This window comes from Mesoplodon mirus, assembly GCF_964341445.2.
Source record: "Mesoplodon mirus genome assembly, chromosome: 3".
Classification (NCBI taxonomy): Eukaryota; Metazoa; Chordata; class Mammalia; order Artiodactyla; family Ziphiidae; genus Mesoplodon; species Mesoplodon mirus.
The window spans coordinates 168,478,221-168,490,463 of NC_138978.1; the positions used below are offsets into that span (position 1 = coordinate 168,478,221).

Consider the following 12,243-nt stretch of genomic DNA (forward strand, 5'->3'; position numbering starts at 1 on the left):
TTTAAATGCAGCTTTCTTTTTGTTGGCAGTCTTAGAGTCTTCTGCTGTATCATCATTGGGTCTTTACCCCTTTTCAAAGAAGCTCTCCAGTGATGCTTGTGTTTTACTCATTTTGGCTAGGGTTAGCTTGTGGGCTTACCAAAACTGTGATTGAGACAAGTGCAGAATGTGGGAAAGAGGTGCGGATGGAGGTGGAGAATAAAATAATGGGCAAAAAATAAAATAAAATAAAATAACGGGCGGGCCATGCACGGCCTAAAATAACTGTTGGATTCTGACTTAAAGCCTGCCCCCAGATGCAGCTGTACAATTGAAGTACCTCAACCCACTTGCCACTATATAGCCTGCCACCAGATGCAGCTTAATTGTCACTTGCCACTCACTGATAGGGTTTTTTTTTTTTTATTTTTTTTTGCGGTATGCGGGCCTCTCACTGTTGTGGCCTCTCCCGTTGCAGAGCACAGGCTCTGGATGCACAGGCTCAGCGGCCACGGCTCACGGGCTTTGTTGCTCCGCGGCATGTGGGATCTTCCCAGACCAGGGCACGAACCCATGTCCCCTGCATCGGCAGGCGGACTCTCAACCACTGCGCCACCAGGGAAGCCCACTGATAGGGTTTTGATTTGAGTCTGCAAGCAATTGATTTATTATGGTTTCTGTGCAGTCAAACCTCTCTGCTAATGATAATCTGTATTTGCAGCCGCTCCCCACTAGCATCACCACCTCAGCTCTACCTCAGATCATCAGGCATTGGATTCTCATAAGAAGCATGCAACCTAGATCCGTTGCATGCGTTGTTCACAGTAGGGTTCACACTTGCATGAGAATCTAATGCCGCTACTGATCTGACAGGAGATGGAGCTCAAGCGGTAATGCAAGTGATGGGGAATGGCTGTAAATGTAGATGAAGCTTTGCTCGCTTGCCTGCCACTCACCTCCTGCTGTGTAGCCTGGTTCCTAACAGGCCATGGGTTGGTACTGTTCCATGGCCCGGGGGTTGGGGACCCCTGCCTTAAGGTTGTAAGAAAAAGACACATGAAGATTACCTTTGACAGAGGGGTGTTGTTTTTGTTTTGCTTTACTTTGCAAAGGAACGTGGAGTTGCAAGGGATGTCATTTCTTGAGCATCGAGAGTCACTCTGCTGGAGTTGAAATGTACAGGGGAGTCCTAGGATTTTATACAAAACTTCTTGGGTCTGTTTTTCTCATATGGGGGCTGTGGGCCAAGCTCTCAGTGTGTGCAAAAGTATCTAGTAGAGAGCCTGGCATATGGTAACGTTCTAACAAATGGACGTTAACGTAAAATAAATAAAGCAAAACCACTTTGTATTCATAACCACATTGTAAGATGCCATATGGATTTATGAGGATCATACTTTCCACATCAAAACTGAAAGAACATGGTCTAATGAACGAAATTGTAAGTTTGGAGACAATAGGTCAGAATATTTTGGCAGTGTCTCAGAAAATCCAGGACTCATTGTTTCCATTTATGTATTAAGCAGATTTTTATTTCCGTGCTTTTAAAGATTAGGGGCCTAGGAGTTGCTATCTGATGTTTTAGATCACTATGGAATATTACAAAGTTTTCTTGATTCAGTCATGTGAAAGGGAGCGCCTGTTCCTGTGTGGTTACTGCAACCTATTACTGAATGCTAATTATATCAGGAATTGTGTTAATGGCTTTATATGCATTATTTCATTTAATCCATATAATTGCTCCATGAGGCAAATACTATTATCATCTTCATTTTATAGATAATGAAACTGAGGCTTAGAAAGGTTAACTCCCCTGAGGTCCTATGGCTGGTAAGTGGTGAGCTAGATTTCAAGCCCAGGTGTATCAGACACTAAAACCTATGTTCTCCACCATGCTGTCCTTCATTTCACTGCTCAGCTCATTTCAGTTAAAAAATGATTGAGTACCTTCCAGATGTCAGGTGTTGTGCTCAAGGTTAGGATTACAAGGATGAAACAGATGCAGTTTAAGCCTTGACGCCCAGTCAATCGCTTGACTTCTCATGCTTGTTAAAGAGGAAAAATATGAGATTTGAGCTCAGAAAGACCCACCAGTGAAAGTCCAGGGGCACTTTTATTCAGTCATTTGTTTATCCACCCACCAAAAATTATATAATATGGAGGATGAGACAAATAAGGAAAAATAATAATATTACAATGTAATGAGTTCAGGGCTTCCCTGGTGGCGCAGTGGTTGAGAGTCCGCCTGCCGATGCAGGGGACACGGGTTTGTGCCCCGGTCCGGGAGGATCCCACATGCCGCGGAGCTGCTGGGCCCGTGAGCCATGGCCGCTGAGCCTGCGCATCCGGAGCCTGTGCTCCGCAACGGGAGAGGCCGCAACAGAGAGGCCCGCGTACCGCAAAAGACAAAAAACAAAAAACAAAAAACAATGTAATGAGTTCATAATGTAGATATGTAGGAGATGCCATGGGAATAAGATGGAGTGATTTTCTCTTAGCTGGTGAAGGAAGCCTTTTTTCAATTCTCTCATCTGTAAAATAAAGATGAAAATAACTTTAGTCCTACTGGTCTCACAAGTTCTATATGAGACAGGAATGAAAGGATATTGTGTAAATACTTTGGAAATTATAAACTGTTATGCAAATCTTTGTTATTATTGTAGTTATTGAATTGTTTGCTTACTGATAATTTTATTTGCTTCAGGACTCATAGAGCATGAGGGTCGTGATGTTGTCATTGCTTTGAAGACTAAGCAGGCAATCCGGAACGTGATTGCTAAAGCTCTGAAAAGCCTCACCTTCCTTTGGTCAAGAGGCATTATTGATAAACATGAGGGCATTGAGATGAATAAGGTAAGAAAGCAATTTTCCATATTGCTAGATTCCATAAGCCGAACACTCAAGCCTGCAGTGCTACTCTAGCAGAGTGTAATTAGTGAGGGAGATTGGGAAAAGGGTGAGTCATGACAGTTGTAAACTTTGTAATTGCCTAAGTCTTTGTTAATGCCAATGGCAACTAGTGCCAGCACTACCTGGTTCACTCCATGTCAGAACCACTTGGTTGCAAGTAACAGAACCAATCTGAGCTAGGTTTAGCAAATAAATGGAGTTGGAGGATTTATTATAGGGACACAGAGCACTTTACAGATCCCATGGTAACCAGACCACATGGCCAGGCCTCAGGAAGGGACTTGAACAATGACCTAGAAAGCTTTCAGATTTTCCATTTCTTATTAGGGTTGCCCCTCTGTGGAATCTTCTTTTGGCTCCCTCTACAAAGTCATTAGATTTTTCTGCCTGTCTGTCCATTGGTGGAATATGTGGTGCCCAGGCCCACCAGCTGTGGCAAGGGAGGTGCTAATTTCCTAATGTTAACATAGACAGGAGGGGACCATCATGTGTGTGTGTGTGTGTGCGTGTGTGTGTGTGTGTGTTGGTGAAGATCAGGGAGGGAACAGTTCTGAGAGGAACAGGGAAGACACCCTAAGTGGTTAGCTGATAAATGGACTTTTGAAAAGTTATAAATTTGCAAAAAAAATTAGGAACATAAGACAGAGGAAAAATGTTTAATGTTTAATCCTACCACTCTATCACTTCTACCATCTAGACTGCAAATTGTGAAAATAGGAAAGTTTTTTTCTATTCTATACAAGGGTCTATCGGCTTCCTAGCATAAAGAAGAAAAATGGAAGTTCTGGTCCCACATTCTGCCTGTGTATTCCCAAGGATAAGCTGCTCCTTGGTGTCACATGCTTTTCCTTGTCACTGGTCCCTTTCAGCCACAGGCCACGTGGACTGTGCTTCTGGATATTTCCTGCACATAGTCCCTCTCCATGGCCCCAGAAGGGAAGTGGGTGTGGGACAGGCCAGCTTTCCCTGTTATAGCTCTACGTCATTAGTCTCTATAAGGTCATGGCACAGGACTAAATGGGTAATATGATTTCTCCTTAGTGTCTGTCAAAGGGGCAAAAAAGACTGCTTTACAGTATTCTTCAGGTTACACCTCTGTGCACATTGTGTTTTGTATTTTTGTATATTGTTCCCTTCTTTGGATATTGTATAAGATTCAATTGAATGCTTGATACCCATTAGTTAAAATAAATAAAGAATAGCCCTTATGAAGAGAGAGTCTTATTTTTTCCTATAGGTTTATTTAGAAAGGTAATGGGTAAATCAATCATTCAACAGTTATTTATTGAATGCCTACTAACTGCCTAATTGTCAGCTAAAGAGATATAATTATCAATCCCAGGTCATAAAGAGCTAGGTAAATCTAGCCAGTTTAGCTGAGTAAATATTTGTTGAACACCTACTACATGCCATGGGGTCTTGAAAAGTCCATGGGCTCTTCCTCTTTTTTTCATTTAGTCACTTATTCAGCCAATCAACAAAGGTTACATGTAACAGATAAGTAAAAATAATAATACTACAATGTAATGAGTTCCATAAGGGAGATTTGTTAGAAATACCATGGGAATAAGGCAGATAAGTGATTATCTCTTACCCGATGGGGGGAGTCAGAGAAGGTTTCTAAGAGTCTACAAAGCTAGAAATATATCCTCCAAAATTAGAAGAACTTAGAGAAGGAAATTATTCACATGAAAGAAAATTTGAGAGAAAGTGGCATTAAATCATATGGTAATCAACTGTGAATTTTAGATAATTTGAGTTTAAGATAGGGTAGACTACAACTGTTAATTGGATTATAAAAATGATAAATTCAATATGAGTTAATATACCAGTGGAAATAGTAATAAAGATAGTAATAAGGGGGAGAATAGGGCCAAAAAAAATGGTTAGAGGACAATTTAAATAGGATGGGAGAAGCTCTGAGTCAAAATCATGGTTAGATTTGCATAACAGTATTTTATTTAGATTTCCTTCATTTTTACCTAATGTCCCTTTTCTGTTACAGGATCTGATCACCATTATTTTGATTGTTTCTTTTAGGTGCTTCTTGCAAAAATAAAATCACTGAATAACTTTCCAATGGCAATTCCACCCCCTACTCCTGACAAATATCTTCATAATATCATTTGGCTAGAAAATAAAGATGTTCTCATTGAGTTCTTCAAGGTAAAGATTCTATCTTCTATTCTAGCTCAGGTTCAATAGTTGTTTTTCATTTTTTCCACTCCCTAATGCAAGATTAACAAAAAAACTTATCCAAAGCAAGAATCCTTTAATGGCCAGTGAAGGGTAAGTCAAAACGGAGGCCTAGCAAAACCCAGAAGAGTAGATTTCATTTTGAGCCTAAAGGGCAAAGATATTTTTTATAATTGCTTATCTGCTTAGGATGAGTTATCTGTGTTACCTGATTATTACCAATTCCATCTTAGCCTCTGTGCCAGAGACTGTTCTAGGTTTGGGGATATGGCAGTGAGCAAAATAAATAAGTCCTTGCTTTCATGGACTTTGTATTATATGGATAGAAATTGGCAATAAACACACCCATGAGTAAATGTATAGTCTGTCAGATGGTGACAAATGCTATATGGAGAAAAGGTGAAAAAAGGGAATATAGTTAGGCAGCTATTTTATATGGGTGGTTAGGGAAGACTGCTCTAATAAGTTTCCTTTGGAAATAGATCTGAAATAAGTGTGGGAGCATGCCATATAGATACCCAGGAGAAGGCAAGTGCAATGCCCTGAGGTGTGTTGTGTTCAAGGAACATCACAAAGGCCCCTGTGGCCGGACCAATGATGAAGGGAGGAGATGAAGCCTGAGCAGTTGTGGAGAGCCTGAGTTTGCAGAACTTTGTAGGTCATTGTAAGGACTTTGGCTTCTACTCTGAATTAGATGGAAACAGATTGAAAGGTTTTGAAGAGAGAAGAGACATGATCTAACTTATACTTGGAAACGATCATCTGTTGATGTGTTGAGAACAGGCTGTAAGGGGTCAAGAGCAAGCCAGGGAATCCAGTTAGGAGGTGATTACAATAATGTAGGCAAGAGATGACAGTGGCTTGGATGAGTGAAAGTGGTGAGAAATGGTCAGACTCTTGATAGGTTTTGAAGAGAGAGCATATAGATGTTGATGGAGTGAGTGTTAGAGAGAAGGAATGACTTCTAGGATTTTAGTCTGAAATTAGAAAATAGTCTGAAAATAGAGTAACCATTTACTTGGATGGGGAAGAGAAGATTTATATGGGGAGGGACAAGAATTTGCTTCTGAAGAGGTTAAATTTGAGCAAGCTATTAGACATCCAAGTGGAACTGCTAAGTAGGCAGTTAGATACATGACCGGAAGGCAGGTGGGAGGCCAAACTGGAGAAAGACATTTCAGAGTTGTCAGCATAGAGCTGATATTTAAGGTGTTGAAACTTGATAATTTAAGGAATTATTGCAGACATCCAAGGATCGAGTCTTGAGCTATCCAACATTTAGAGGTGGGGAGATGAGGAAGAATTAGCAAAAAGAATTGAGGATAGAAAAAGTGATCAGATTGATGGTTACCAGAGGTGGGGAGAGGAAGCTGGGTGAATTGAAGAAGTGGGTCAAAGGGTACAAACTTCCAAGTTATAAGATAAATACTGGGTATACAACATGATGACTATAGTTATATAGTCATATATTTATAGTATGTTTGAAAGCTGCTAAGAGAGTAGATTCTAAAAGTGCTTATCACAAGGAAAAAAATTTTTTTATAACTATATGAGGTGACGTATGTTAACTAAACTTATTGTGGTAATCATTTTGCAATATGTGTACGTCAAGTCTTTATGCTGTACACCTTAAACTTATATAGTGCTGTACGTCAATTATATCTCAATAAAACCGGGAAAAAAAGAATTGAGTTATCTATCACATAGGAGGAAAATAAAGAATGGTGTCCCAGAGCCAAGTGAAGAAAATATTTCAAGAAGGAGAAAGTGATCAACTATATCAAATGAGGCTGAGAGATCAAATAAGATGAAGACTGAAAATTGACTATTAGATTTAATAATGTAGAGGTCAGTTTTTTTAAAAAGAGGATCCATAGATCTGAATTTTTAGGTGAAAATTCAAAAATTTTAAAACTTGGTAACAAGTTCAGAATTTTAAAAATACAGTGCAAGACAAACAAAATATATCTGTGGATTGGGTGTGACTCACGGACCACCAGTTTGTGGCTTTACTTTTAAATGGCTATTATATGAATTATAGGGATAATAACTTTTTTGTCAACTTGTTAAAACCTGTTAGATTTTTGGAATCAGGAAAACTCTGTGACGAAGAACAGTACTTGCTTTACTACAAATTTGGTTGTACTGTACCTTGTTGTCTAGTCATGGAGATATATGTCATCTGTTTATTCATAATGAGGGGACATTTTGCTTGTTTTCTAGAAAGACAGCAATCATAGTGGAGCTTCTATTGAGCTTTGAATATCTGATTTCATTTAGGCCATACTAATGTTTTCTTCATGCCAGGAATATTTGAATTTTTCTTTTGAAATTGATTTCATATTTAGTTAAATTAAGACTTCTTTGGTTGAAAGTAACAAAACCCTACTTGAACTAGTTTAAGCAAAAGGGGAGCTTACTGAAAATATATCGTGGTGGTATACAGAAGCTAAGAAACAGTTGACAAACTAACCTTGAGCAGGGTGGGAATCAGGCCAGCTCTGAGATGTCAGTGGTAGGAATTTGTGGACCCTTCCTGTAGTACTTGGCTATGATGACTCAGTTCTCAACTCCCAGGCTCTTTGTCCCTCAGTTCAAATTCTTAAGGGAGAAATCCAACTGGCTTAGCTTGAACCAGATCTCCAGCTTTGAGAAGTACAGGTTTGGCTGTGAGGGGGAGGAAACCTGATGGGCAGGGGTCACTGGGGGTAGTTTGGAAAACAGACCTCAAATAAACAAGGGTGGGAGGTGAGGGATGGGCCTGGACTGGAAAGAAGGTATCTAAAGGGTGTTTATTACAATCTGAATCCTGTTCAGTTTTTTAAAATATCCAACTTGAAAATAAAATTTGAATTTGGGGTTCTTTATAGGTAATACTTTCACAAGTATAATTAATGGACCATCCTGCAGTGAATGGGGGAGGGATGGGAAAAACAATGAGAGAGAACTCCAGAAATTAATGGTTTCCATACACCCGAGGTGACTCTATATCCAGGGCACAACCTTCTTCTCCTCCTTAACCTGCCATGCCAATGCAAAGCTGCTGGACTCTCTCCACCCACTTACAGATATGGCTCACTCTTTAAGTGGCCCTTTTCCTTAATATGTTGGTTCTTGATAGCCATTTAAATCAGATTTCACTAGGATAAAGAAAAATGTGATGAAATGGGAGCACATGGGCATTATTCTCATTAGGAACAGCCCAGGGATTACGTGGATAACTAAAATTCTTGTAATAAATAAAACAAACACCCCTCATTGTAGACATTGATTTCAGTCTTGGTCTCCATCACAGCAACAATAGTTAATTTTCACTACTCCTTCCTTCTTTCGCCCTCCAACTGGTGTGGTTAATTAAAATGGTAATAGTGTATGAAGATAAGCCTGAAGACAAGAGTTGAGAAAAAAAGGTCCGAAAGAGCTAGAGGGAGGATTTCAGAATGGCACCTGGGAGATTGGTTCAAGATGGCAGAGTAGAAGGATGTGCACTCCCTCCCTCCTGCAAGAGCATCGGAATCACAACTAACTGCTGAACAATCATTGACAAGACACTGGAACTCACCAAAAAAGATGCCCCACATCAAAGACAAAGGAGAAGCTGCAACGAGATGGTAGGAGGGGCGCAATCACAATAAAATCAAATCCCATAACTGCTGGGTGGGTGACTCACAAACTGGAGAACAATTATAACACAGAAGTCCACCCACTGGAGTGAAGGTTCTGAGCCCCACATCAGGCTTCCCAACCTGAGGGTCCAGCAACAGGAGGAGGAATTCCCAGAGAAACAGACTTTGAAGGCTAGTGGGATTGGATTGCAGGACTTTGACGGGACTGGGGGAAACAGAGACTCCACTCTTGAAGGGCACACACAAAGTAGTGTGCACATCAGGACCCAGGGGGAAGGAGCAGTGACCCCATAAGAGACTAAACAAGACCTACCTGCTAGTGTTGGAGGGTCTCCTGCAGAGGTGGGGGGTGGCTGTGGCACACCGCTGGGACAAGGACACTGACAGCAGAAGTTCTGGGATGTACTCCTTGGCGTGAGCCCTCCCAGAGTCTGACATTAGCCCCAACAAAGAGCCTGTAGGCTCCAGTGTTGGGTTGCCTCAGGGCAAACAACCAACAGGGAGGGAACTCAGCCCCACCCATCATCAGACAAGCAGATTAAAGTTTTACGGAGCTCTGCCCACCAGAACAACACCCAGCTCTACCCACCACCAGTCCCTCCCATCAGGAAGCTTGCACAAGCCTCTTAGGTAGTCTCATCCACCAACGGGCAGACAGCAGAAGCAAGAAGAACTACAATCCTGCAGCCTGTGGAATAAAAACCACATTCACAGTAAGATAGACAAAATGAAAAGGCAGAGGACTATGTACCAGATGAAGGAACAAGATAAAACCCCAGAAAAACAACTAAATGAAATGGAGATAGGCGACCTTCCAGAAAAAGAATTCAGAATAATGATAGTGAAGATGGTCCAGGACCTCGGAAAAAGAATGGAGGCAAAGATCGAGAAGATGCAAGAAATGTTTAACAAAGACCTAGAAGAATTAGAGAACAAACACCTATAAGAATTAAAGAACAAACAAACAGAGATTAATGATACAATAACTGAAATGAAAAATACACTAGAAGGAATCAACAGCAGAATAACTGAGGCAGAAGGACGGATAACTGACCTGGAAGACAGAATGGTGGAATTCACTGCTGTGGAACAGAATAAAGAAAAAAGAATGAAAATAAATGAAGACAGCCTAAGAGACCTCTGGCACAACATTAAACGCACCAACATTTGCATTATAGGGGTCCCAGAAGTAGTAGAGAGAAAGGACCCGAGAAAATATTTGAAGAGATTATGGTCAAAAACTTCCCGAACATGGGAAAGGAAATAGGCACCCAAGTACAGGAAGTGCAGAGAGTCCCAGGCAGGATAAACCCAAGGAGAAACATGCTGAGACACATAGTAATCAAATTGACAAAAATTAAAGACAAAGCAAAATTATTAAAAGTCACAAGGGAAGAATGACAAATAACATCCAAGGGAACTCCCGTAAGGTTAACAGCTGATTTCTCAGCAGAAACTCTACAAGCGAGAAGGGAGTGGCACAATATATTTAAAGTGATGAAAAGGAAGACCCTACAACCAAGATTACTCTACCCAGCAAGGATCTCATTCAGATTCGATGGAGAAATCAAAAGCTTTGCAGGCAAGCAAAAGCTAAGAGAATTCAGCACCACCAAACCAATTCTACAACAAATGCTAAAGGAACTTCTTAGTGGGAAACACAAGAGAAGAAAAGGACCTACAAAAACAAACCCAAAACAATGAAGAAAATGGTCATAGGAACATACATATTGATAATTACCTTAAGTGTGAATGGATTAAATGCTCCAACCAAAAGACACAGGCTTGCTGAATGGATACAAAAACAAGATCCATATATATGCCATCTACATGAAACCCACTTGAGACCTAGGGACACATAGAGACTGAAAGTGAAGGGATGGAAAAAGATATTCCATGCAAATGGAAATCCAAAGAAAGCTGGAGTAGCAATAGTCATATCAGATAAAATAGACTTTAAAATAAAGACTATTACAAGAGAAAAAGAAGGACACTACATAATGATCAAGGAATCAATCCATGAAGAAGTTATAACAATTGTAAATATTTATGCAACCAACATAGCATCTCAATACATAAGGCAAATGCTAACAGCCATAAAAGGGGAAATCAACAGTAACACAATAAAAGTAGGGGCCTTTCACACCCCACATTCACCAATGGACAGATCATCCAAAATGAAAATAAATAAGGAAACACAAGCTTTAAATGAGACATTAAACAAGATGGACTTAATTGATATTTATAGGACATTCCATTGGAAAACAACAGAATACACTTTCTTCTCAAATGCTCATGGAACATTCTCCAGGATAGACCATATCTTGGGTCACAAATCAAGCCTTCGTAAATTTAAGAAAATTGAAATCGTATCAAGTATCTTTTCCGACAATGCTATGGGACTAGATGTCAGTTACAGGAAAAAAACTGTAAAAAATACAAACACATGGAGGCTAAATAATATGCTACTAAATAAAGAAGAGATCACTGAGGAAATCAAAGAAGAAATTAAAAAATACCTAGATACATATGACAATGAAAACACGATGACCCAAAACCTATGGGAGGCAGCAAAAGCAGTTCTAAGAGAGAAGTTTATAGAAATACAATCCTACCTCAAGAAATAAGAAACCTCTCAAATAAACAACCTAACCTTACACGTAAAGCAATTAGAGAAAGAAGAAAAAAAACCCCAAAGTTAGCAGAAGGAAAGAAATCATAAAGATCAGATCAGATATAAATGAAAAAGAAATGAAGGAAACAGTAGAAAAGATAAACAAAACTAAAAGCTGGTTCTATGAGAAGATAAACAAAATTGATAAAGCATTAGACAGACTCATCAAGAAAAAAGGGAGAAGACTCAAATCAACAGAATTAGAAATGAAAAAGGAGAAGTAACAACTGCCCTGCAGAAATACAAAGGGCCATGAGAGATTGCTACAAGCAACAATATGCCAATAAAATGGACAATCGGAAAGAAATAGACAAATTCTTAGAAAAGGACAACGTTCCAAGACTGAGCCAGGAAGAAATAGGAAATATAAACAGACCAGTCACACTGAAATTGAAACTGTGATTAAAAATCTTCCAACAAACAAAAGCCCAGGACCAGATGGCTTCGCAGGCGAATTCTATCAAACATTTAGAGAAGAGCTAACACCTATCCTTCTAAAACTATTCCAAAGTATAGCAGAGGGATGAACACTCGCAAACTCATTCTATGAGGCCACCATCACCCTGATACCAAAACCAGACAGAGATGTCACAAAAAAAGAAAACTACAGACCAATGTCACTGATAAACATAGATCCAAAGATCCTCAACAAAATACTAGCAAACAGAATCCAACAGCACATTAAAAGGATCATACACCATGATCGAGTGGGTTTTATCCCAGGGATGCAAGGATTCTTTAATATATGCAAATCAATCAATGTGATACACCATATTAACAAATTGAATAAAAACCATATGATAATCTCAATAGATGCAGAAAAAGCTGTCAACAAAATTCATCACCCATTTATGATAA

At 39.7% G+C, this 12,243-nt stretch overlaps 1 protein-coding gene across 1 annotated transcript in view; it reads left to right on the forward strand.

Moving 5' to 3' along the window:
* SLC9C2 (solute carrier family 9 member C2 (putative)) overlaps positions 1 to 12,243 on the forward strand; it is a 155,941-nt gene that overhangs the window by 126,899 nt on the left and 16,799 nt on the right. The window contains exons 24-25 of the mRNA XM_082612957.1: positions 2,684 to 2,832; positions 4,930 to 5,055. Of these exons, the coding sequence (XP_082469083.1) occupies positions 2,684 to 2,832; positions 4,930 to 5,055 (275 nt within the window). The remainder of the gene's footprint in view (positions 1 to 2,683; positions 2,833 to 4,929; positions 5,056 to 12,243) is intronic.